At 43.7% G+C, this 27655-nt stretch overlaps 1 protein-coding gene and 1 long non-coding RNA gene across 4 annotated transcripts; one reads left to right on the top strand and one right to left on the bottom strand.

The window, feature by feature from the left end:
- Positions 1-2243: 2243 nt before the first annotated feature.
- On the bottom strand, positions 2244-7992 carry LOC140214282 (uncharacterized). Its single transcript, XR_011891264.1, has 2 exons — positions 7818-7992; positions 2244-3193 (listed from the first exon to the last, which is right to left on the bottom strand). It is a non-coding gene; the product is annotated as an uncharacterized lncRNA (long non-coding RNA).
- A 16085-nt stretch (positions 7993-24077) lies between these two features.
- Positions 24078-26496, top strand: LOC140214222 (uncharacterized). Of its 3 annotated transcripts, none has more exons than XR_011891146.1 (3): positions 24078-24870; positions 24930-25620; positions 25773-25852. XR_011891146.1 is itself a non-coding variant. In XM_072285576.1 (2 exons), the coding sequence occupies exons 1-2, from the start codon at positions 24581-24583 to the stop codon at positions 25048-25050; spliced, it is 411 nt and encodes a 136-aa protein (XP_072141677.1). In that variant the 5' UTR covers positions 24078-24580; the 3' UTR covers positions 25051-26496. The 3 variants fall into 3 exon arrangements, 1 of the variants encoding a protein (XP_072141677.1); XR_011891147.1 differs by having other exon boundaries at positions 24930-25598; positions 25773-25848; XM_072285576.1 differs by having other exon boundaries at positions 24930-26496.
- Positions 26497-27655: the final 1159 nt, after the last annotated feature.

Genomic DNA, 27655 nt, shown 5'->3' with positions numbered 1-27655 from the left:
TTTCCTGTAAGCTAAGCCCAAATATAAAGGTACTAATATACTGGTCTCAATAGAGCAGCAGTGAACAAGCTCTAAAAATTTGGCATTTTGCGATGAAATCTTACAACTTGGCAGGTGTGAGCAACACATTTTAAGACACTTTTCCAGTCCAAATTTTTTTTTTTTTTTTTTTGCTGTTGCCAGGCACAAGATTTGTAGCAACAGGTATTGCTTTCAGTAATAGTTGGCTTCAATTCTGCAGTTATGTGCCCCCTATAGTTGTTAATTAAAATGTAAATTAGTGGAATTTGCTAATACAAGGAGGTTGCCATTGAACGTGACGGCGAACGCATTTATTAGGGAAACGCCGGCAGTGAAACGGCCTGAAGTTCCACTCGTCCTTTCCCACCGACTAGCTCACGTTCCTCATTAGAGAGTGTCATCGTGTCTCTTTTCCGTTGGCATGCTCTTGGCTGCGGCTGAAAGTAAAGTGGCTACAATACTCACATTGCTGACTATTGCTCGTTTTGATGTCTGTCGCTGCTATGAAATCATCACAGAGACATTCGGTATATGATGCAGCATTAAATTTATGATGCTCGATATTGTTGGGGATGCCAGTAAAGGTGGCTATGCAATGCTGTAATTAAGATTCTGTGAAATGGAGGGGGGGGCCTCTGAGCCATGAAAAATTGGACCTGTAAATGATTTGTGTTACTACACAAATAAACTTTGGGTATTTGCTCTGATGCAAAATTCGTTGCTCATGAATTTTTCACAACGTTCTGAACGAAATGAAATTGCCAAAACCCTATCTTGCAAAATTTTATCCTCGAATTATTATCAGGTTTCAGCATGAAATGAACGCATGAAGATAGGTGTAGCATCCTTCTGTAACCTAATTTTTTTTTCTTTCAAATATTGGTATAATTCGCATTTGTGTTGGGTTGCCAATTCTCGAGTGAAACGAAGTTGATACTGCGGGGTAGGAGAGGGGAGAGAGGCAGCTAGCGACAATTGAACCTGTCAGTCGGTGCCAAGAGCCGGCAGTCTGTAAGTGCGACAAAGATTCATAGTTTTCGCCAACAAGGCAACGAACACAGGCAGAGGTAATGTGAACAGTTGGGGCATACAACAGTACTCAAATCACGACGAAAACGAAACTGCCTTTAAGTTTATTGTAATGCAACCGTAGAATGTGCATCTGTGCTGTCGGCTGTTAATGAAAATTGGTTTATTCATTCTTATTCAGCCAGAGAAACAATGCAAAAGTCAAGACATTTCGCTGTCCCACCTGGGTAAAGTCTGAACTGTTCTCCTAAAGTAAGGACGGTTGGCCTTGCTAGCTTGAATATGTATACGCACGAGTTTGTCTTGATGCGTTGCTTCCTGACATTTTTGCTTCTGTATTTTGCTTACGTTGTTCAATTATTTTTCGTTTATTGTTTCCCTGAAGTCTGTAGTATTGTTATTGTTTTCTGTATAGTGTGTGAGTGCCAGAATTGAAAGTTTTGTGTTGTTTAGTAGTATTTTTCACTGTGTTGGAAGGGCTGCATCTATTCATATGTATTGCTCTCTGCAGTTATGTTGCAGAATGCTGATGACTGCGGGACGTCTGCATATCCGAGGCCAACACCAGATGAACGGGAACAGTTCATGGACGAGCTGCAAGTCACGGGGAAAGCAGAATACTTTTGCACAGCCAAGAAGAACACACTCGAAGCATTTGTTCAGGAAGGCGAGCCTGGAGAAATGGGAGTACCTCAGGAAGTGTCAGTTGAGGACTTCTTATGTCTGGAAATTAAGGAAGGACCCCTTGTGCCTGTTAGGAAAACTAAGCCTCGAGGAAAAAAAGTCAACAGAAAAGGCGCTTGTTGGTTTCGCTGTGATGTGTGTCAGTATACCACAAGATGGCCAAGTAATCACAAGAAACACATGCGAACCCACCAACAGAAGCGCTTCAAGTGTGACGTTTGTCCGGGGACATTTTCGACGGAGAGCGAGGATCATTTCAAGGCTCACATGTCGGTTCATACTGGCGTGAAGCCGTTCAAGTGCAGCAAGTGCTCGTACGCATCAACGAGGAAGCATCTCATAGAAAAGCATGAGTCAGAACACCACATTGAACTGAGCATCATCTATGTTGAGTGAACATGGCATTCAACTAACGAAGGGGTGGGAGAGGAGCGCAGGACACTCGGCTTCCCCAAGAGCCATTGACCTGGGGAATGGTCTCCTTGAGATACAACATCCAAGGCCAGTCATGCAAATTTGCAACGTCCTTTAATAATTCATGTTTTTTACATCATTTAATTGAGTTCCCCCAGCGTGCCATTACCTGCATTTGTAATTTGTTTCCTTGTTTCCAAGACAGTACTGTTGCTTTCGATGCCCTATGTCCTTTTGTAAAATATTTTTTAACACGTTTTTAGGAGAGGGATAGGGAATTGTGGGCTGTTAGAGCTATCTGTAAAGCATGGATGCGTTCTTTCTTTTCTTTTATAATAATTTTTTCCTAGAAGTAATTTTTCTTTCACTACTTATAAAGATGAAATATTCTTTTGTACCTTCTGCTAGCCTCTTGCATATGTAGTATGCTACTTCCTTCTTTTTTCCTAACATGGTGCATCATCGTTAGTGCCATTACTTTTATTTTTTTCGTGTTAGTAAACTGCATTCCTGTGTATCCCTCCATTATGCAATTCCTTTTGGTGCCCATAAGGTATTTAAATGAATAAACTTGTCCTTTTCGATTATGCATTTCAGTTATTCATGAAAATAATGTCTACCTTTGCGAGTAATCAAATTGCACTATCTACCTCAGCGAGATGCAAAATTGTGCTATCTGCTATGGAGGTGTTTTTAAAAAAAGTTTGTCAGTCTTCCCAAAATCGCCCTGGGTTCACAGCCCTCCCCCATAACTATCTGTAAATTGAAATGTTATTTCTTACGTATATGTTATTATGTCTTGCCAAATTTTGCCCCACGCCCAGACAATAATCCTGGGTGTGCTAATGTATCGGATCCATACAAGAATTTATGTCGGGCCATGCGAGGTAAAACATTGGCCAGTGGCTGGCACAACAAAAGGCTGATGTCAATGCCCACACACTTAGCCCAAGCTATCTTGTCATGCTTGGCCCGGCCTATCCTTGATTAGCCACTGTACATCTCACTAAAGTTGGGGCATCACGGAAATGTTCTTGTCCAGTTCCTGCATGAAAGAGACATTTAAAATTTTAAATACATGCACTTTGCACACACACAAAAAAAAAAACCTTCAGGAATCAAATGCTGCTTCTGCACAAACTACGTTATTTACTAGAACTTATTTGCCTTGCCCTCGTGACTTCCGTTTTCATTATTCCTACAGAGCTCAAAGTTGTGCTAGCGATCTTAGCTGTGCCGCCAGGCCCGTGCAGAAGAATGCTCGCCATGCTACGCCCGCCATTGCTCTCAGCTTTGGAATTGGCATGGACTTAAAACATGGAGCAAAAAAACTTGGGAACGAGCATGACGTCAGCCAACCTGCCTTTGCAACACAACCTCCTCTGGCCCCGTCGCTGCTTTCACTCACCAAATGCACACATCATGCATAGAATTCTGGCAACAGCACGCTGTACATGGCTCAGTTTGTAGCTCTGAGCTCTGGTACAAACATAAAGGTGGTTGCAAACTAGCAGTCGTAAATACAGCGACAAGCTTGCCTCACTCTGTCTTCGAAAAATATGTGTGCCCCTCACATCCAGATAAACTTATGTGGCTTGTCTTGTCAAACTCTGAAAATGTTCTGTATTGAAAATACTGTATGCTGTAGCATCATAGGAAGCTTCTAGAAGACGTTCAGCTGCAGAAACCCGTGACAAAGCCTCTAAAAAATATAGCGAGGCTACAGGGTTAAGATGGACCGCAAGAAAGCAGCAGTTAAAACTGAAAAGAACATTCTTGCTTGTGCAAGTGCATGTAAAAAAAGATATTTCAATCAAATCTCTGCTTGACGACTTCACAATGACAACTGAAGCCACCTGGAACCTGACATAAAATTCATAATTTTTCCAGGATGCCAAGGCATACTGGTTCACTGACAGAGAATTGAATGCGTCTGGATTGCATAAAAGGAGCCTTATTAACCTTGTGTGAGGGCAATTTTTTGGGAACCCTTGGGCATTCGGGACTCCAGTGTAGCTACAGAACCTCAGAAAAATCTTGCTACCACATCAGCTAAAACAAAATATGCACTAGAAAAACAATTGACCTATAGCACGATAAATTGACAAGAGGCTGTGGGGACAGAGTTCATGGTAGGCTCGTACAACACGTTCAAGAATCTGGAATTTACAGTGTTGCAATAAAACTTGGGGCTAGTTGGCTCATAATGCTTAGGAAATAGATACTGCACAAAACCCAGACAAGGGCAAGAGACGGTAACATGGGGGGTCATGCACGCTTGTCCGTTTTACGTTTATTAGTGTTGCGCTTGTCAGTGTCGCCACCCTCTCGTGCCCTTGTGTGCAATCCGTGCAGTGTCATTTTTTTTAAGCATTACAATGTTACATTCAGTGAAATGCAGTTCACTAATGCAGCTCGCATAATGCAGCTAAGACTGGGCTTGCAATATGTCCACAGTAATGTAATGTGGTACAAGAAGGCTGCACAGTTTATGGACCATAGTAGTGGTAATGCCTGGCATCATTATAAGTGTCAGTGAGATCATCTTGACAGGGGCTGTACTCGGAGAACGAGTTGCACATAACACTGAAGGCTTCAGGTCTTATCGGCATAACTAGTGATGGCTGTAATGTAACATTATGGTACATATCCGATGTTTGGTGCAGCATCTGAAATCAAGCACTACGTGCCAAGTGTGGTTCAGTACCTCTGCTTCACCCATACGCTCAACTTGTCTTTGGCGAAGCCCCCAAGACTTCAAGCTGTCACAAACGCTGTTAGCATTATGAAGGAAGTGATTTCTTTCTTCACTGTGTCACCAAAACAAAGTAGTGCCAAAAATGCACTAGTAGAGGATTCTTGTTGGTTAACTTCGGAGCCTTTGCGAGACTAGGTGGGTTGAGTGGCATGACAACGTTATCCGGTTTCAATGTTACTTTGCAGTTTGTGAAACGCTCTGTATTATTTCCAACCAAAGAGAGATGCAGAGCTCTGCGAAAGCAAAGACACCTTGTGCTACATTCAGTGATGGCAAGTTCCTGGTAGCAATTGTTTGCTTGGCAGACTTGGTGGCGCTTAGTCATCCTTTAGAGGCACCTCTTTCAGAAGTAGTGCACTGACGTCCACAAGGGCTAGAAGGGTGTTGGCATACATGCACCTTTCCTGCCGACAAAAGAGTGGACGCCTAAGAACAATTTTCGCAGTTCTACAAGCAAGCCACCTATCTGGTAGATGAACTGGAAACTGAAGTGCAGCTCCAAATATAAGTAAGAGGCAAACACGCAGATTCAACTTCCCAACGTTAGATGCAGGAAGTTACTACAGGTTATCAGTGTATGCTCAATTGTGCAGTTAGGTGCTAAGCAGATAAAAACAAGATTTACACTAAAAGCACAAGTTCCTACAAACTATTCCTTTCTGTACCTTCTCGCTTTACCACAAATGAGGACAATGCAAAGCCTGTGACAACTACTGCTGAGCAATATGCAAGTTCATGGGAACCAGCATCACAATAATAAAAGTGTCGCAATAATAAAATGAACTCAGGCTGAACTGCGAACGAGAAAGAAGATCACGGAAAGATGGAGGCTTGAAGTGACGAACAGTGGTGGAACAAACAATGTTGCTGAAGCCACTGTTTTCACAAGTGGTCTTGCCTTTGACAGGGCATGTCGCTCCACCAATACAAGCCAAAGACAAGTCGCCTTGTTGAAACATTGACTCCAGTGGCATTGTTTGTTCTACCACTGTTTATCACTGCAAGCTGAACCATGGTCATCATGACAGAAATGAAACAGGGTAGACTGGGAAGTTTCTACTACTGCCATTGAAGCACTCAAGTCTGACATGCGAGGTCTCCCTTTCTATCAATTAATTTCTGCAAATACTAGTCTCTCCTCCTGCAAGTATCACCAGTGCCAAGTGATTGTTCTCTACTGTCTGGGTTGGCCATGTTTAACACCCGTAGGCGACATTCGTGCTGACACTCAAGGTAGCTACCATTTTGCAAAACAAAGCTCATCACTGAAATTTCGAAATTAAAGCCTTGTGCCCCATTGTCTGCAAGCAGAGCAAATTGACTATCTTCAAAGCCTTTACTGTACCACGCAGAAATTCAGCAAGGCAAAAACATGTTTGGACGTACCCTGAGATTTGTGCAAGAAAGCCAGATACTTGCATCATCAAAATATGGGCTCTTTTCCAGAAGGCCTAAGGCACATGCAAGGAGAAAGACGTGTTTTTCCTCAGAAACCACACATTAATTTGGCTGGTCAGTATGCATGCTAAGCAGTGCTTCATGGTGGTATAGTGCCATTGGACATCGAATAGACTAGATTTAATTCCAAACTTCCTAAGAAGACTCTTTTGACATGCAGCACTTAAATTGCTCAATGAAACTAAAGCCACCGACTTCAGGGCCATGGCTTTCATTCAGCCAAGTGCATAGCCATCCTGTTTCTGTCAAGTTCTTGCCTGGCTACACTTGGAAAAAAGTGATGAACAGTGGCACAAATAAACGAAGCTATGCAGCATGACAGGCAAGAGTGCCAGCTTGTTTATCTGATGCCCTCAGCACATCCATGTAACATCTCGGTGAGAGGATGCACAGAGCCTTCTACTGCACATTTTTCCTCCACTTGCCTCCCCTCTCCTGCATGCCTTTGTAATGGTTCTTCTTTGTTAGCACTAAATAATGGCGCTGGAGTTGTAGACAAGGTAAGATGTGAAAATGAGGTACACATGGAAAAGAACAGCGCCCATTTCACTACAAAACGTGTCGTCATCATAACGCATGTCAGATGTCGGTGTGTAGAATGCTGTATTATGTATTGAATTCTTTGCTAGTTATGTGCAGCTGAGAGTTGCCACGGCATTAGATGGGCAGCATTGTCGGGCAAGTCAGAATTCCTGTGCACCTTTCTCCGCTGATGCGACTACATATTTTGTGCATTCACAGGCAGTATGTAATGAAACAACTGCGAAAGTGACAGTTTCAGAGACATTTCACACTTCGTGCTAAGTGTTTGTTGAAGGTCAATTCAAATAAATTATGTTTGTTCGTTGTAGGTCAGTTCAAAGAAATTATGGTACCACAGAAAGTGACGGAGTGACACAATGCCTTCACACTCGTAGAGACACTCCTCCAGAACATTTGAGGAGACTGAGATATCTGGTGATTGCATGATGGTATGATCCGGGTTTACAAAGAAAGGCTCAGAAAACATCTGGCCTGAACAGCAATCTAAATATCCACTAAGAAACGTCAACTCAAGCCTTGTTGTACGTGACAGATTTATTTCTTCAAGTACCTTGCATACCCCAAAAGGCATTGCATAACGAAGGGATGCAGAGTAATGCAGATGACCAACATATAAAAATTAGGCATGATAGCACTAAATATGAGACGCTACATAGAAAAAATAAGGACGCTTTAACATACAGCATATGTGAGGCTAGCAACAGGTGTAAATAAAGTTTGTTTAAACATATTACAAACAAGTGCATTCAGTGCGACAGAAACTATATTAAGAATAACATGAAATAAAAGACGAAAGTATGCAGGCTTCATGCATAGTTGAATTATTAACATGCTGTGCAAGAAGCACAAGAAAAGGAAAAGGGGACACGACAGCTCAACTATCAAAAGAATGAAAGAGAAAAATTGTTACCAATATAAAGTACAGGGGCATGACACATTTCCTCCCCCGCCTGTTCGGCTGACCTTTTTCTGTTGTCACAGATCACCACGTTTCATGTTGGCTGTCGTAGCTGGGCTTTGCACTGTCCTATGCTCTTTCCTTTTCCTTGAACATCCTGCGCAGCACGTTAATAATTCAAGTATGAACCTGCTAGTCCACAAGAAAGTACTATTTAATGCATAGCATATTACAGCCAACATTCACCCCCCTCTCGACTCCCAAAGAAACAGAATATTTACTTGTCATAAGTCAACAAACCAACACAAAGCAGTCAAAACAAGGGAATAATACTGAGAATCATACCAGCAAACAAAGAAAAAATTCTGGTAAGTGCAAATCTAGAAAAACTGAATTGCACTGCGTTATAAAAAGAAAAGTGCCTGATTAAAAGATGTCGGAGCTTTTTGTGGTAAGCCGCAGAGACTGTGGTCTCAAGAATGCATAGGTCGTCAAAATAAGCTGACACTCCTTCGCACCGACTCATCCATATTTTTGCAGGCTATATACTCGCTCACTCACGTGCACTCGCATTCTTACTCACACCCCCTCATACTTACTAACACACTTGCATTCATGCTCACTTCCGCTCACACTTACTGGCAGCCACTCACACCTACCACCAATCACTGGCACTGACACATACGTACTCACGTCCAGGGCATCATTTTTGCTGCACGAAGCACTCACCAGTTTGACCAACTGGCCAACTTAGACCAACTCACCACAATGCTATTCTTCTACTACATCCACTAACACTCACCAACAGTCACTCATGTTCATACTCGCTCAGTCACCGTTGCCGACACTTGTTCATACAGACATCAAGGCACTCATTCCTGTCCACATTCATGTCCACTCAAACTCGCCAACGCACACTACTGTTCAGACTCGCACCCACTGACACCTGTCATCGCTCACTAATACTCTATGTCACAACAGTGAAATTATTCTGAAGTGAGCATGAGTTGCTGTACTGGTGAAAGAGTATGCCGACCTATGCAGCAACGTTACTCCGCTAGAAAATGACTTATGAGGAAGCTAAAAAGTTCCGTATGAGTGTCCTGGCATAGGTGGCCATGAATAGGCACAACCTGATCCACATGTACTCTGAGCAATCTTTTTCTGTTCATAACTTGGGGGGTTTGACTGTTTGCACATGTGGAACTTGATCATGGTGCTCATTGTTACTGATCACTTAAGGGTGGGTGGGGGGAGGGGTGTGTATCGAACATTGGTTTAGACACAGAGCAGGGCTCGAATGGCAAGGCTGAAGGGGGACACGTCTGCATAGCATAGGCCCTTTCATCCCTACAATGCTCAACGCCCAGGTGCAGTGTAGATACGAGAACATAGTACACTTTATGAATAAGGCACACTGTAGATGCAATACAGTAACATATGCACGATATATGTACATAGTTGTACAGGCAAGAAAAGAACCTTGCACAGGGTTCATACATGACATCCCAATGAGAATTCAAGGGGCTAATCAACAATTTCAGGGATGCCAAAGGCCTAAACTCAAGGAAGGGGAAAACAAATCTTATTCATACATACACTGGAAAATAGTGAAATCTCCTTCTTGTCTCAGCTGCAATTTCTTGCAGCCAAGCAGCTGCTGAGTTGGACACATAGTTCAGTTGATGGCTAGTAGTCTAAGGCTTCAACCAAAGATACTTGTCGGGCTAAGGGTAAATTGCTGAAGCTTATTTTCCACCACGCATTTACAAAGTCTGGGGCTTTAAAACTGGAGCGGTGATGACTGCACTGTGAACCAACCAAACCAATTAACAAAATAAAAAAAACAGTGATAATTCTTGGTCGCTTGATCTGGCTTTGTCTGGCCCCATAGTGGCAATGGTAAATTTAAGGATTTCGGCCAGACTCATCTCCCTGTTAATGTCGATGTTAATGCAATGCGCACTGAAGCAGTGTAGCGACACATCGTATTGCCAGCACCAAAAATGTCATCTATGAGTCATGCATGCAACGGGGATCCTGTCTGGTGCTTCCCACGAAACATGCTGCGCCATCTACCAGCATTGCCGTGAAGTCCATGCGTGGTGTGTATGTGAACGCATTGTCTTTTGAATAATATATATATGATGCAAGTTCGATTCCACTCAGTACCACAGAAATGCTTAAAAATTTTTTTTGGCTTTAAGGAATGGTGCCTTCCCAGTGCCACATGCTCACATGCCCAGTGCCACATGCATAATGAGCCAAAGTGGCAACATAGAGGGTCATTGAACCCAAGTTGGTACGATGGTCAGTTTCGAACTTGGTTCTCTCAGAACAGCAGCCGGATGCTGTACCAATTAGACCATAGACTACCCAGTGACATAAGTTGGTGTGAAAACAGAGGGAAAGAGGGATAGATAGATCTGAATTTGAATTTTTATTAGACAAAGTAAGGTCAACAATTAAATAAACATGTTGAGAAGCATCTGGATCCTTAGCACCATGCTAGTAAGGGCCCATGCAGAAATAGAAGCATGCATAAGCATACAGGCAGGGGCCACCTTTATGCATATTAGCATACAAAAGGGTTTCAACAACTAATAAGTTTTTTGCAATAATGTTTAAGCATCGCAAGAAAAGATTTATGTTGCTTTAGCCGAACACGAAGATTGTCCCAGAGAGAACAACCAACACTAGAAGGCAATTTTTTTCCATGCACATTTTTTACTAGTGGCTTCAAGCAGTTACTACATTCATAGCCTCTTGTTTCGAAATGACAGGGCATAAAAACTGAGCAGTGAAAGGGGACATTGCTAGTTAACGAGATATAGGCACCATCATTGTAGTTTTGTAATTTATTAACAGCTGTAGGGACATGATTTGGTATTTTAGAAAAGAGGGGTTTAGTAGAGGTCACATAATTTGAGTTTGACATGTAATGGGTTGCACGTTTTTGTAGGACTACAAGTGGTTTTATGTAAGAACCATGTGTATGACCCCAAGATTCTGTACAATAAGATGGTTGACAATGAAATAGGGCAAAATAGATTGTTCTCAATGTTGCAACATCAAAGAAATGGCAACATTTGAAAACTGTAAAGCAGACCGTGCCGAGCTTTTTGCACAGACAGTCAATATGTATTTTCCAGTTGAAGTGACAATCTAATACAACACCTAAATATATTAGGTTACTGACTCTTTCTATAGGTTCTCCTTCAGCCTGAGGCACACAAAAGTTCAATGATATAGCTATCTTTATGGGAACAATGAATCACCATACATTTTGCCTTCTTAATGTCTAAGAGCAGTTTACTGACATGGAACCAATCACAATTTAGCTTCATTTCTTTGTAAGCTGCACGGAAAGTGTTGTCCATGAATCGATGTGCATGAATGAGAGCAGTGTCATTTACATACATGACAGGAGTGAAAATATATTTAGCATTAATGGAAGGTCATTTGCGTACAATGAAAATAAAATAGGTCCCAACACTGATTTTTGGGGACACCTAAGGTAAGTGGGAAAAAATCTGAATTAGTATTGAAAAACCAAACTGTTTGTTGTCTGTCCGTAAGGTAGCTTCGAAAAAATTTAAGGCATCCCCCACCGAAGCTACGACGTTCTAATTTCTTAAGTGGTATACCGTGATGAACAGTATTGAAAGCTTTTTTAACACCAGTTGGGGGAAAATGCACATTGTGTTGAAATCGCACAGAACTATATGGTCGATTGATATTGATGAAGGAGCAATGACCCTGGTGGGACTCGTAATGGGACTCGTAATGAAAACCATAAGAGCTAATAAGGAGAAAGTATTCATTGCTGTCATTTTTAAGTAAGTCAACGTGAATAGACCAACACCACTGCCTCAAGCACAAGACTGCGGAGGCATAGAAAAGAATGAATAGTCTGGGATATATTGAACTTTGCCTGGTTTCAGCCAAGTCTCAGAAACAGCTATGAAATCGTACAGAGAAGAATTAACAGCTAGGAAGGAGCAAAGAGAGGAAGCAGCAAAAGAGAGCAAAGAAGGAGCGAACTGTCCACGTTGTACTGTATCAGCATACAAAAAGAGTTACAGTTGTTGCTATCTTGTAGTAATTGATACATAGCCATCACTGTGAAAGTTAGCAGATCTTCAGCAGATCTTCCTCAGTTTGAATGTATAGAACACTAGAATTGTCTGCTTACTTACCAACAATTTTTCCATTTGCCACCCATAGTTAGGCACCGGAAGGTGCGTGAAGTATCCTATAAGAATGCTAATCGCATTAACAGGCCTTTTGCTGGTGGCTGTGGACACGACACGTATCATCGCTTTGCGGCACTCTGAAAAGAAAATATCTGTGATAATTTCCCGATAGACAGTGCATGTCCATGGCATGGCGCTGATGGAGTTTGTTACTTGAATGTTCAAAAATCGTCCACGACCACAGTTTTCAAGGAATTCGAGAAACACATTTGATTTCAAGGAGATCTAAGGGCCCTTAAATCGATTTTTCAAATTCAAAGATTTTCAAGGAGTTGTACAAACTCTGCTTACATAGGAAAAGAAAAATAAGTGCTAGCGCTTCTAACATCTCCGATTACGCTGCCTCCATGATCAGCTCACTGTATTTTGCATCGACACCATCAATAAATGCCAGTGAGTGTGTTGTATAATGCTATCACCTTACAACCCGCATTGGCTCAAGTCAAAAGTGGTTTGCGACAAAACGTAAGTCAGGCAAGTGAAATAGCCAGAAACTATAAAGCAGGGATTTAAAGAAAAACAAAAGACAAGAAGGATTTCACCTGTATTAGTAAAACAACAATCTAAAATACCAAAAAAGAGCCACTCCCACCACGAGGTGAGGCTTGGTAAGACAGGAATAGCGAAAAACGGGTTGCAACGCTGCCTTGAAGTTCCAACACCATCTCACCATGATGTCATTGATTTTGATGGCATCTGCTGGGGATTAGTAGGATTACAGGAAATAAAGTAAATTCCGGAAATTGAACTTTGCACTTTATTTTCTCCTTTACTAATCAAACTATCATTACAAAGTTAATAAAAATAAAGTTTTCAAATCACTTAAAGTTTCACTTTTGTGTCCCTTTAAATGAATAATTACACTTCGACATCTATACCAGCCCGTTTAGGCTTTTCAAGACAAGTTGTCAGTGGCACATGAAGTAGCTCCAATTGTTCAGGTGGGATGTACTTGAAGAGTCACAAATAAGTTTTGGTACTAGTGAGAGTGCTGAGCTCATCTCCCAGAATTGTCTGCTGAATTTCCAGCAGCCATGGCTGTAATGATAGCCTTAACAAAATATTTTGCCTGGACCGTATTAGCATGGATTACAACACAGTCTGTAAAAACTGGGGCCACGAGGAGACCCTTGTCAGTGTCAAAAGAAATTGTTTTAATATGTTGGCCTGATACGTGGTCATGGCCATGAAAGCATTGTTGCAATTCTTAAGGACAATGTGTGCTGTAGTCATTTGTAGTGATTGTGACTGACTGTGATCATACACACATGTCTCTCGGTCTATCTTTCTTTCCTCTGTACGTTTCCGCTTCCGCATCCCCTATGTTTGGTAGCAAAGTGGATTTTTTGTTCTGGTTAACATCCCTGCATTTGTTCTTTTACTTTTACCTTTCTCTCCCTCTCTCTTGTTAAAGCTGTTTCTCATTGTGCTTGAGTGACAAATGCACTACTGTCTGCAGTGCGCTGTGTGCCCCATTAGTATGATGGGTATTATGCGAGACCCCTTATCGGGGCTCTTTTGCCTTCTGCCTCAGATTGTGATGATCGATGTAGACCAGCCAGAGTCATTGGTTTCTTCAAGGGCTATGGGACAGGTTTGCTGGAGGTCCATAAAAAACTGACTCGCCATCCTGGCCCTGCAAAAGTGGATGTCCAGATAAGCTGTTGCAAAACCACCACTACAACTGCTGAGGGGCGTATGCAATGTTTAATTTATGGTTTGGATGCTTGTTTTGAGCTTGTTCTTCATTTAAATGTATGCCATTCTGTGTGTTGTATGGGTGATTCCAATGAATGTATGCACTATTCGCTTCACTTTGCTGAGCACTTGTGGCCTCTGCCTTACAGTGGTATGAGCCATTGCTTACCGGGGTATGAGCCTTTGCTGACGATGATAGACACTTGTCTTGAGCTTGTTATTTATTGAAATGTAAGCTGTTCTGTACTTAATTGTACGTATGAGTCCAATGAAGCTATGCACTGTTCGCTTCACTTTGCTGAGTGCTTGTAGCCTCTGCATTACAAGGGAGACGAGCCATTGCATTTTTGCTTGCTTAGGGGGTATGAGCCATTGCTGATGATGGTTTCTCTGCTCACAGACGGACACAAAAAATGGCGACCACCGAGAGGCTGACAGCTTCGCTGTAAAATTTCTGGTTCTGGGGAGCATAACTCATGACAGTTCTAAGTCAAACTCACGTTTTAAGAGGGTAGCAAGTTAATCATGATTGTCATTTAGTAGGTAGAGGAGTAAGCTGATGGGGAGTTTGAAGGGTAGCACTAAGGATGCTAGGCAGCAGCGTCATCATTGTAGACACAGTGACGTATACCCCTGTGAGATGTCTAAGCTGTGGAAGTATTTGCTGATTTATCACTTGCCCAATCTGTTGTGTATTTGTTTTGCAAGTTGCTCTTGCAGTATGAGAAATAACTCTTCCATGATGGTCTCAGTGAGCGATGCTTTCAACTTTGGCAGTATCCGCACAGTTTGGGCTGGTTGCAAGTTCTGGATTTGGTCTCTCTTAGCTTGAGCGAGCGAAAATTTAGATGGATGCATTTGCTGGCTTTGAATTCCAAGAAAGCATTTGTGGGAAAAAATGGCACCAAGGCAGTCCTCGAAAGCTGAACCTATTCGTATCCAGTTTGAGCATGTTCCTTATTTTACAAGTTCTATTTTGGCCTGTTTGTGGCCTGTACATGTGAAATTTGTTACCATGTGTACACCTCTATAATTCACACATGAAGTCATAGTTATGGAGTAGTAATGTTCATTCTTTATAAAACCACACATCATATTTTGTTGTGGCAAAGTTTGGGCCGATGCCTTCACTGTGGCCTATACAGTGACACGTAGTGATGATGACAGGTTGTGGTTTATAGAGATGGACCCCCATTATGACACTTTGGACGGGAACTGTGCATAAAAGTGATGGTATATTGAAAGCGATGAGTGCTGTGTTTGTTTTTTCATTTGGTTGACAGCAAATAATTTCTGAAGTTCAGCAATATTATCTTTGCAAACTCAGCTGGAGGGTAAAAAAATTTTTAACAAAGTATGTGGTTTTATGTGCCAAAACCTCGATCTGATTATGAGGCACGTTGTAGTGGGAGACTCTGGAAATTCGGACCACATAGGGTTCTTTAACATGCACCTACATCTAAGTACATGGGTGTTTTCACATTTCGCCCCCATTGAAATGCGGCTGCCTCGCCGGAATTCAGTCCCGCAACCTCGTGCTTAGCCGCCCAACACCATAGCCACTAAGCAACCACGGCGAGTAGCTGGAGGGCTTTTCTGTATCATATGTACAACTCTGATGTTCCCAGCTTGTATGAATTCATACATTTGAGTTGGTATGATTCAATCCTTTGTTGAGTTACGTAGTTCAGCAGCCAGTTGGGGTGACAATGTTGGCTGCAGGCAAATTTGAGTGTTCCAAAAGACACATCTGATATGTCTGGACTGTAGGGAGCATCTTCATGTGACATACAATGGCTCGTTGTGCATGGAGGAAGCCAATGCTTTCGAAGCTGACTGGCTGCTCAAAAAAAAAAAATGGTTGTGATAGGCATTCCGAGCTTGCTCAGTGCAAATTGAAAGAGGTCAGGTGTTGCAAAGAGCACCTTCTCTCATTCGAATGTCGCTAACAGTGGGGAGACACCTTTTCAAATTGGAGGCAGGCTTCGGGAACTTTGGCTGCTTTGCCTTCTGTGTTCTAAATCGTTGGTTATCCTGAACACTTGGGGCTCTTCTGAGCACCCACATGTGGAGAAAAAAAAACACAATATGAGAGGCCGTGACGTCGCATTTTTATTTATTATTTATTTATTTATTTAAACATATTGCCAATCTCAAGAGGGGATTATTGCAGGGAGGGAAAGAAACGTACAATACAAAAAATACAAATCGAAGAGTGAGTACACAGGCGGACTAATTTCTTGTGAAGTGGTGAAAGTATTACAATGTTGTTGTTCATGGAGAACATGCAATATTAGTCATCAAGAGTACATCATCAATATGCAGAAATACAAGGGGTGGTACAAAGTGCATTAGGTTACATATTTTTTTGTGCATTATACAATTTTTACAGAGAAGATAATTATTTAAGGAAACTATAAACAACAATTAACAAGCTTTTTATTGGTATTTGCAACACAATGGAATAAGGTGGACAAGTCATGTCTGCGAGGCATGTAGGTGAATCTCATAAGATTGTAAAAATGCTTCTAGTGATGGACTGAGGATAATATGTGAAAGTAAGTGGTTCCATTTCTAGCTTGCGAGTGGAAAGAATTAAAATCTAAAACAGTCGGTGCTAAAACAGTATTCTTGTGATGATCGGAGGTGATTATGACGTGTTTGCCTAGTTTCAGATTTAGTCAAGTAGTGGGAGCTATCTATAAATAATTTATTGTGTAGTAGTGGTAGATTACTTTCAGACAAGCATGTTTGGCACGATTTTGTAAAGTGAATGATCCGGCTCTGTTAATTTGTTGGGATGGAGAGGCAGTTAGGTTGTACTCATTGTAAATAAATCTGATTGCCTTTCTCTGCGCTCTTTCTAGCATTGTTATTACTTTATTAGTATGTGGAAACCTGGACAAATTTGCATATTCTAGGATAGATCTAACGAATGTGGTATAGGCAAGTAGTTTAATTTCTGGTGTACTTTGATGGAGGCGCCTTCGGAGGAAGAAAAGTCTTTTTAAAGCTTTAGATGTTACAGGTTTAACATGAGAGTCCCACCTGACATTGTCTGATATTATTAGGCCAAGATATTTATATTCTTTAACTGTTGTCATTGGAGTGCTGCCAACTGTGTAAGGGTATATCGAGACGTTCTGATTTCTAGCAATATGCGTGACGGCTGATTTGCTTACATTAAGACTCATTTGCCAGTTGCAACACCAGCCTGCTATTAATTTTAGCGCATGATTCAGTATATTGTGATCCTCGGGTGAGTTGATTTCTTTATAAATTATGCAATCGTCAGCAAGTAGCCTTATGTTAGTACTCACAATACCAGGCAGATCATTAATGAATATTAAAAATAAGATTTGGGCAAGGACACTACCTCGTGGAACATCGGAGGTAACCGTGGCAATTCCTGAATACTCATGATTCACTTCTACAAACTGAGTCCCGTTAGAGAGGTAGTTTTTAACCCATCTTGTAATTGGTCCGTTGCCTATTGCCAACTTAAGCTTCATAATCATTTTTGGATGGGATATTCTATCGAATGCTTCATAGAAGTCAAGTAGGATTAGATCTATTTGCTTTTGGTGATCAATACTTGAAGGTAGGTCATGGATAAATTCTATTAGTTGGGTGACTGTAGATAGCCCTCGGCACAATCTGTGTTGAAAAGATGACAAAACATGTTTTTCTCAAGGTACAGAGTAATGTGTTTGAGGATGATATGTTCAAGAATTTTACATACCATGCTAGCTAACGAGATGGGTCGATAGTTACAGGCACCAGCTTCGTTACCCGATTTATACACAGGAATTATCTTAAGCTTTTTTCCAGTCAGTAGAACGGGAGCAGGTTAGTAAAGATTTACTGAACATGAGACACAAACATTTAGCTACCAATTCTGCGTATCGCGTTAAGAAATGATTTGAAATATTGTCAGGTCCAGTTTCTTCTTTTTGGATCCAAGTTTAGTAGTAGGATAAGTATTCCTGCCTCATCTACTGTGATTGGCTCATTTATACTGCTGCAGGTTGTCGAAATGTCTGCTGTGCTTTGGCCATCGGTAGTGCAGACTGATTTAAAACAGGAGTTTAATGAGTTTGCTCTGTCTTTACTTTCTTTCGGTGTTAGTGTGCTGGTGCAATTATTTTTTTGGTTTAGGTAGCTCCAAAACTTTCTCAGAAAGTTGGTAAGGCCGGAATATTTAAGGTAAGTATCCTTGGCCTTCTTCATTTTAGATTTTAAGATTTTGAGTGTTTCGTTGAGAGTGGTACTGGTAACCTGGTTTGGATGTTTTTTATGCAATTTTCTGAGGCGTTTTACTTTTCGTTTCACGTGAATTATATCCCGATTAATCCACAGGTTCTGTTTGTTTGTTTTCCTTGTTTTTATCGGCACGAAGTTACGGATGCAAAAAGATGTAATTACTTTGAATTGCTGCCACAGTGTTTCAATGTCCGCGTTTATGTCATCTGCTAGGTCCTTGATGGAGGAAATTTCAAAACTTAGGTGATCCAATATGCTGGTGTCATCAGCGGAGTTGAAATTGAAATAGGTAGATGTGGTTTTATGGGCAGTAGTTTTGTACTCTGATGGGATACTGTAGAGTGATATTTTGTGGTCTGTCAATTCGTCAAGAAGAAGAGCTTTTGTTAAACTTACATCGAAGTGGTCACTTAGAAATACTAAATCTAGTAAAGCAGAGCTAGAACCTTGTATGCCAGTAGGTTGATCTATTATTTGAGTGAGGTTAAAAGACAATATTATATGAAAATTATGTCAGGCAATTTTGAGCGTTACATCATAGCGCACCAGTCGATATCAGGTAGATTGAAGTCACCTAGTAATATTAAGCTTGTCCCTTGTAGATGGCGAAGCACGTACATGTGTAAGGATGTTAAGGGATATTTGATGATGGGCTACGATAGACACATCCAACAATGATGGGGTGGGAAGGGTAAAGTAATCGGCAAGAAATCGCTTCAACACCCTCGACATAAGAAAGCATGGTGAAAGGGATTTTGTTTTTTGTCAGTATAGCCGCCCCACCACCACATGTTGGCCTTTCTTTACGTATGACTGTAGTTTGCTATAGCTATTTCAAAATCTTTCAAATTGTTGTTTAGCCACGTCTCAGGGAGAGCTAGGAAACTTGGATTGGTCGCGAGCAGAAAAGATTCAAGTGAGGTTAGCAGAAATTCAACCTTGTTGGTATGCCACCTCTCTTTGCGTCTCCAGTCAGCTCGCCGGAGCAGATAGGCGTTTGCTTTGAGCTTGCATTGCTACAAGCCACCGAAAGTGTGCGCTGCCAACGCACGTCAGAACAAAGCCTACGAACCTTCTGTAACAGTTCTAGTGAAGCAGACGCACTCCTGTGCTTTTCCATGGCACTTCGGAGAAGACAACAAAGACCCGCGCCATATAGTTCAGTGTCTCTGTTGCTGGCTGACAATCACAATCAATCACATAATGACAATCACACTCACCATTTGCTTTTGCAAAAACCAAGTCTGCTAAATATTGACTTGAATTTATTGCAGTGGATTAAATGCTTCTTATCTAACAAAACCCAGCATGTAACAGCTAACGGCCATAACTCGCGCAATTGTTCCGTCACATCTGGTGTACCACAAGGCTCCATCCTCGGACCTGTACTGTTTCTAATTTACATTAACGACCTTCCCACCTGCATTACATAAACAATCAGGCTTTCGCGAATGATTGTGTCCTCCACTGCGTAATATCTAACTCTTATGATTCTCACCTTCAATCTGATCTTGACAGCATTAGTTCTTGGTGTTCACTCGGGTCCATGAAATTGAATGTTAACAAATGCAGAATAATGAGGATTTCCCAAAGAACTGCCGACTGTACCATCGCTGTTTATTCCATTACTAATTTTCATTTGTTACGTGTCAATACTTCGATACCTAGGTGTCCGCATAGATAACAATTTATCACGGATACTGACGTTAACTACGTCATTAACAATGCAAATCGCACTCTTGGTTTTTTGCAACGTAACTTTGCTTTGGCTCCTATTTCCTTAAAACTTCTTGATAAAACTTTAGTCGGGTCAAAACTCAAGTGCGCTTCTTCAATCTTGAATCCTCACTCCTCTACACTTGTAAACACACTAGAAGCCAACCAAAATCGTTCAGCTCGGTTCATTGTTTCTAATTATTCTCGCACCGCCAGTATTACTTTAATAAAGATTTCTCTAGACCTTCCTAACCTCTCTGTCAAAAGGAAGCAGGCCCGCCTATGTCTCTTTCATAAAATCTTCTTTACGAATCCTGAACAGAAATGCACATTGTTCTCGCCACCTTGTTATTTTTCATCCTGCGTCAACCATAACTTCAAAGTACAAGTGCTGTTCTGTCAGACCAACATGTACTTCCATTCCTACGTGCCAAAGACATCATCAGAATGGAATCACCTCTCTGCCTCCATCGCCAGCAACCCTGAGCATGCGTCATTCAAGACTGCCATTCTGAACATGTAACACCACTCCTCTCTGTAATGCCACAATGGCATTGAGAGCATTTAAATAAATAAATAAATAAATAAATAGGTGCTAAACACAACTTTCAAGCTTACACACCAAAGTCAGATTGTCTCGTGAACAGAATGTGTAACGAGAAAGACATGGAGGCGATTCCACGGGAGATCAAACATGCATGTCCACTTGATATTTTTGTCTTGTCTGGTTTGTCTTCTCTTGACTGCATGGAACCGCAAATTTTATTCCCAATAAGTGTTCTCAGCTAGCCAAAAAAGTATTTGAAGGTGGCAGTGTGAGCATCCTCCTATTGCTTACCATAATATTGTTACGCCAAGGACAAGTCAGTAAGACGAGCAACTATTTACACGTTATATTTACAACAGCAGTTGCAGCGCTGACTGGTTAGATTCATAGTGCGAACCCAGTTCGTTCTTCCTCCTCTTTTCTCGGGTAATGGCGCCCACTCACCTCGTTCAAACAATCCAACACCACACGCGTGTAGCATAATCCCCCAGCAGCAGAAGCGACGTCCCGGAGCGTCTAAATGTCATCACTGGGAGGGTGATACTGCTTCAGTCATGTAACGCGCACGATATCACTGGACTGGAAAGCAGATAGGGCGTCAGGGGCGATCTCGTAGGTGACAGGAGTCACGGCATGAAGCACTCGGTATGGGTCTGTGTAACGAGACAGCAGTTTTTCTGACAGGCCGACCTGACGCAACGGAGACCATAGAAGCACCAAAGAAATAGGCGGGAAGTGCACATCTCGGTGTCACCGGTTGTACTAACGCCTTTCACTCTCTTGGGATTTCGGAAGGCAGTCACGGGCAATTTCCCTTGCGTGGGCACAGTGGGCGATGGTGTCAAGTGCATATTCATTGGTCGATGCCGCTTGAACAGGTAGAGTTGTGTCGAGGGGCAGTGCTGGTTCTCGGCCGAACAGAAGGAAAAATGGGAAATAACCGGCGGTGTCGTGCGCGAGGAATTATAAGCAAATGTGACAAACGGTAGAGTGAGGTCCCAGTCAATGTGGTCTGAAGATACATATTTCGCGAGCATGTCTGTGAGAGTGTGATTGAGATGGTCCGTGAGGCCATTTGTTTGCGGATGGTATAATGTGGGTAGCTTGTGCCTCGTGGCACAGGAGTGCAGGATGTCCGGGATAACTTTTGATAGGAATGTCCAGCCACGGTCTGTGAGAAGTTGTTGCGGAGCTCCATGTTATAAAATCACGTCGCGTAGAAGAAAATGGGCGACACCTGTGGCACAGCTAGTTGGAGGCGCACGTGTGATGGCGTAGCGCGTGACGTAATCACAGCGATCCACCTGTTTCAGAGGTAGAAAGAGGAAAAGGGCCAAGTAAGTCCAAACCAACCCGAAAGAATGGTTCCGCGGGAAGTCGAGTGGTTGAAGGTAGCCAGCAGGGAGCGTCAATGGTGTCTTGTGTCGCTGACATTTCTCACACGCAGCTACCTATCTTCGAACGGAGCGAGCAAGCCCTGGCCAAAAAAAGCGCTGGCGGATCCGGTCGTAGGTACGTGACACACCCAGGTGACCGGCAGTGGGGAGGTCGTGAAGTTCGTGGAGAACAGCCAAGCGAAGGTGTTTACTCTTTAGGGATCACAAGGAGTAATGCAGGGCCGTCGGGGTTAACATTGCGGTGGTAGGGTGCGCCATCTTGAAGTGTAAATAAGCAAAGGAAACTGTCGGCAAGTAACGATTCCAGGTGGTCAATGATGATACGCAAGGACGGCTCACAGCGCTGCTCGTCGGCGACATGGAGCAGTGAAAAAACAGAAAGAACACAGGCATCGGTGACAGTATCAGACGTAGAGGTCGCATCTTCGACTGTGTAGCAAGAGAGGCAATCTGCGTCCTGGTGTTGGCATCCCGACTTGTAAGTCACTGTGTAGGGATATTCTTGTAGTTAGAAGGCCCAACGACCGAGCCGGCCAGTAGGATCCTTGAGCGACAAAAGCCAACAGAGCACATGATAGTCTGTAATTACTGAGAAGGGCTTGCCATATAAGTATGGGCGGAACTTTGAAACAGCCCAGACAAGAGCAGGACATTCATGCTCAGTAATCAAACAGCTGCGCTCTGCAGGGGCGAGGAGCCGGCTAGCGTAGGCTATAACGCGGTTGTGTCCGTGTTGGCGTTGCGATAAGACGGTGCCGATCCCATAACCACTGGCATTGGTTTGGACCTCTGTAGGTGCGTACGGGTCAAAGTGGGCCAAGATTGGTGGATTGGAGAGAATCGTGATAAGGCATGAAAATGCAGCAGCCTGAGGGGAACCCCACGTAAAAGGCACGTCTTTTTTCAGAAGTTCAGCGAGTGATCGAGTGATTGCTGCAAAATCTTTCGCGAACCGTCGGAAATAAGAACAGAGCCCCACAATACTATGGACGTCTTTGACAGACTGAGGTACAGGAAAAGCCGTTACCGCTTGAACCTTCTCCGGGTTGGGTTGTACTCCGGCACTATCAATGAGATTGCCTAGCACTGTAATCTGTCGGCGCCCGCAGTGGCACTTCGATGAGTTTAACTGGAGCCCAGCGATGCGGAAGACGTCAAGGACAGCTGCGACGCGCTGAAGGTGAGTCTCAAATGTAGGAGAGAATACAAGGATGTCCTCGAGGTAACAAAGGCAAATTGACCATTTGAAACCTTTAAACAGAGAGTCGATCATCCGTTCGAACGTGGCGGGGCATTGCATAAACCGAACGGCATAACCTTGAATTGGTAGAGGCCATCTGCAGTGACGAAAGCGGTCTGTTCTTGGTCTTGCTCATCGACGGAAATCTGCCAATAGCCAGATCAAAGGTAGACGGACGAAAAGTATTTGGCACCGCGAAGACAATCAAGAGCGTCATCGATTCGTGGTAAAGGGTAAACGTCCTCTTTAGTAATTCGGTTTTGGTGGTGGTAATCAACTCGGAAACGTCACGTGCCATCTTTCTTTTTGACGAGCAAAACCAGCGACGCCCAAGGACTCAACGAGGGCTCAACAATGCCTCTGATGAGCATCTTGTGTACTTCATGCTGAATAACTTTCCGCTCTTCCGTGGTGAATGGGAGCCGCATCACCAGTGTTTATCCGATGCTTAACAAGGGGCGTCTGACCAAGTGGTCGATTGTCAGTGTCAAATATATTGCGGGAGAAAAGTAAAAAGTGATATAGGGCGGCTGGTTGGTCACGTGCAAGGTCCGGAGCGACCATAGGACGTAATGGGCCATCGAGGTTCAAGTCATCCTGCGGATAATCATGAGGATCTGGAGACACGTCGGCTGCAAAAGCAGTGACGTGGTCATCTGTCACTGACCAGAGCGTGGCCACTGCTATGCCTTCAGGTAACGCTTGCTTCGTCAAGCCAAAATTGATAACGGGGAGACCGATCCGATTAGCGGCAAGGGTTACAACGAAGGGTGGCATAGAAATGCGCACCAGGAGGACATCACAAATATGTGCGACAACATAGTCGCCATCAGCCACGGTTGCCGTTGAGGCGAATTCGACGAAGGTTAGGGCTTTTGGAGGTAAGTGAACAAACACTGTAGTGCAGAGGGTGTTCGGGGCAAACATCTGAAAGAACAGGAAGCTTGAGGCACAGCGTACCGGTGGCACAGTCGATGAGGGCAGAATGCGTCGTCAGAAAGTCGAGCCCGAAGATTAGGTCATGAGGGGAACTGGTCAGCACAGTGAGCAGGACTGCAACTCGGCGGGCAGCAATTCCTATGCGAGCAGTGCACATACCCTGACGGCAAAAGTGGCGCCGTCGGTGATGCATACGGCTCGAGTGATGGTGTGCGTAAGAACTTTTTGAGGCGACGACATAGGTTAGCGCTCATTATGGACACTTGTGGCGCGATCTTGTACGCGTTCCAAAATCGAACGGAGGCGGTCCATTCTTTACATCACGAAATAGGCGGTCCGCAATGTTTGCGAGAACGAGAGGAAGCAAACAACCAATGAGCGAAGTGGAAGCCTGCATCAAGCTTTTGACGTCTGCTTGGGGAACGTATAACATATTGAGAAGCGTTTCTAACATTTTGAGAAAGATTTTACTATTATGACTGAGTAGCAAAATGTGTTGTTGATTTTGAAAGATTCAATTTGGAATGCGGAATGACTGAAACAAATTATTGGGGTTAATGTCTTGAAATGGTGCTAGGTGGCGTCGCAGCTTTGCGAAACGTTTACTGGTGGCGCTAGCCACTACCCCGTTTCAAGCAAACGGCGCAACTTTTGAAGTGGTTGGTTCAGTCCAGCAGTTGCGTGCAGAAAGCCAAAGTTCTTCATTCTATGGGAGAGCCATGGCGCAAAACCTGACACCTTGCGCACCCATCAAGGAACCGCGTGTTTCCGAGGGCCAGCGGGAGACGGTTCTCACTTTTATGGAGCAGCATCCCCAGCTGGCTTTAAGATCCAGCAAGCTGGGGCCAGGCTTCACTGTTGGCAACTGGCGACGGCCGTGGCAGCAGCTGGCCCATGCGCTGAACGAGGAAGGGCCTGTCATAAAAACGGTGAAACAGTGGCAGGAGTGGTGGCGAAAACAGGTGTTCGAGGCCCGCCACGACGCTACCACAATCGCCCAAGAGCAAAGGTGAGTGACCGTCGAATGGTCTGGGCGATTTGTCCTTCAACATTGGTGTGTATATTCAGAAGCACTGGAGGGGGTCGCTTTTCCGTCTTCCACGGCCGAGTACTGCAGCTGACGGGGACAGTCCGCTTGCGTGGCATCACCACCCTTCCCTACCAAGAGGTAAGCACACTGCCGCCATAATAGCATGGGTTCCTGAACGGTGCCGACTTAGAGTTTGCCATTATCTGTAAGTGGTACCTTTAGTGGAACACGACACTTTGGTGAACAGGCAAATAGCGCAGGAGAGAATGGATAAGCAGGTAGGTTAATCAACTAGAATCTCAGTTGGCTGCGCTTTTGGGAAAAGGGGGATTAAGTGATCATCACAGAAATAATATGCCTTCAGGGAACTGCACGAGAATAGTAATACATGGGATTATTAAGCACTTAATAATTGCAGAATATTTCCGCAAATATGTAGTACGAAAACTTGTAACATAGGCAGTGTAACGAATAGCCACGTAGTGGAGGGACATGCTCATGACACTTTCCAGCAGGCTGACATTCGCACTGCAGCTATAGAAGTCGTCGAAGCTACGGACGAGGCTGCGGGCATGAGGAGCACAGTGACACTTAAGCATCAGAGGAATGAGTGTTTTAATTATCACCAAATCTGTGTGCAGTTTGTAAACATTTAATGTGTTTACTCTACAGTGGCAGAGGATCCACCGCGCGGCACATCAGTCACGGTAAGGGTGGCTGCTGCACCTGGTAAGTTATTGATCCTCAAGCTGTTAGAGAAAATAAGCTCTCGTATTTTATTTAACTAGCCCAATAAGCCATAACATGGCCATAACCACTTTTATGCATACCATAAAATGCAGTGAAACTGTAGAAAATGCTGCATGCTTTCCGTGTTGCAGCGTCCTGCACGGCCACCACGTGGACAGCGACCGCGACGGGCGGACACCCTCCCGACCATGTCGTCGCAATGTGCCCGCAGCCTCAAAGAGGGCGACGAGATGCTCCAGGTTGGTAGATCCTTTGGTGTCATTTTACATGAAGGACGTAAGTATTCTTTATGCTCTGTTATCATAAGTGAATCGTGAATCTGAAAAACAAACCAACTTGGGATGTAAACAAAGAAATATGCGTCGTATTGAGGGCTCGGTATCGTATCTTGCCAATGATCAACCGCCGGGCAAAAGGTTGGTTAGCCCTGAAAAGGGCTGTTTGGTGGTGAGAGATGCATTTGAGTAGATGACGGAAGAATAGTTCCAGCAGGTCTTTGTCTGTCCAAACAAAGAGGGCATAGCTTGTACACGACGCTTGACACTGCCATAGGATGACATCAGGCCAGTGGCTCTTCAACAGAGAGGGAATTGTTGTGCACGTTGCGATTCTTGACAACAGCAGCTTCCAGCCATGAGCTGGTTGCGAGTCATCAGCAACTCATGCGAACAGTTCCACCATGATTATTCATTCCAGGTGCTGCGGAGGATTGAAGAATCCACCACCCGCCTCGCTGTCGCGGCAGAGAGGACAGCAGCGGCTCAGGAGGGCATCATGGGGCAGGTGCGCTCCATGGCACGGGACATAGCTGCGCACCTGCAGCAAGAAATTAATTTATTGTTTATTTTCACCTTCTCAATGTCATTTTATTCATTTATTGTGTTTTATGAGTTCAGTTTATTTTATTTATTTATTGCTGTTTGAGTTTTAGAAGTTAACTTTCATTTGAGGCATGAATTGTTGCTTCATTTTGAGTTTTAAGTTTCCTTGTTGCCTTGTATGAGTAACACAGGAGGATCTTTTGGACGAAAGGCGTAATGCGTGCACCCATTTTTGTTCTATAGTATTTGCCTCTTTCCGGGGGGCCTTAAAGGTCCAAACACCCGGCATCAGCTCAACGCCCACGATCCCCCTTTCCCCGGACACGGCTAAGCCGCGCACGGTTAAACGCGGGAGGTTCCAATTCTCGTGTGCTCGGGTACGTGGTGTCGCAACACACCAAACACCTGCTGACACAGACGCCAATGCGGGGCCGCATGGTTCAGCCGACATGCTATACATCATACGAGTCCTGTGAGCAAGCTCACATCTGTAGCTAAAATTTTTCAACTGTTTTCGCCACACATTACGCCGCCTAATTCGGCGACGGGTGGCCGCACTCACCGAAAATTAGTAATGGCGCGCCACAGCACCTTAGATTCATCGGCAAAAATTTTGTTTCATTCTGGGACGCTGCATAAAACAACTGCAATTTTATTCTCGTAACGGTCACGAATGTAGCAGCGGGACTGGCATTCACCCCAAAAAAACCGTTCGTATTCCTTTCTACTTGCGTATTGGCCTCGTGCCCGCGACCACCGTCACAAACCATTGTGCCGCTGCTGCTCCCTTCAAAAACGGCGTGCTGTTGTCGCCTTCATTTCCGCTAGTAGAACGGCGAGGGCTAAGTTCGGCGACACACCGATATATTTTACTCATGGAAATAGGCTAATCGTATCTTTACTGGTTGCAGTCGCAATCGACAAACGCGCCGATACCGATTCAAGCGGCGACAGCGGCAAAAGCGCACTTTCCGGCGACTTAATATTTTGAAAGCTGAAAGCACTCTCGACAGGTTCAGCGCTCAACATGACCGCCGTGCGACGCGCATATTTGGCGCCAATACACCGAGAACAAATGGTGTGGCAAGGCCGAAAATGTGACGAAGTGGCAGAAATTCACCAGTGACCGAAGCAAATATGTCCTCCGTCCCCATTGCTGTTCACGCTTCATGTTAAGGGCGCGGAAACCCGAC

The sequence above is a fragment of the Dermacentor andersoni genome, chromosome 11, assembly GCF_023375885.2.
Source record: "Dermacentor andersoni chromosome 11, qqDerAnde1_hic_scaffold, whole genome shotgun sequence".
Lineage (NCBI taxonomy): Eukaryota > Metazoa > Arthropoda > Arachnida > Ixodida > Ixodidae > Dermacentor > Dermacentor andersoni.
Note: the sequence above shows the minus strand (reverse complement) of the source record. Positions and strands in the feature narration are given on the sequence as shown.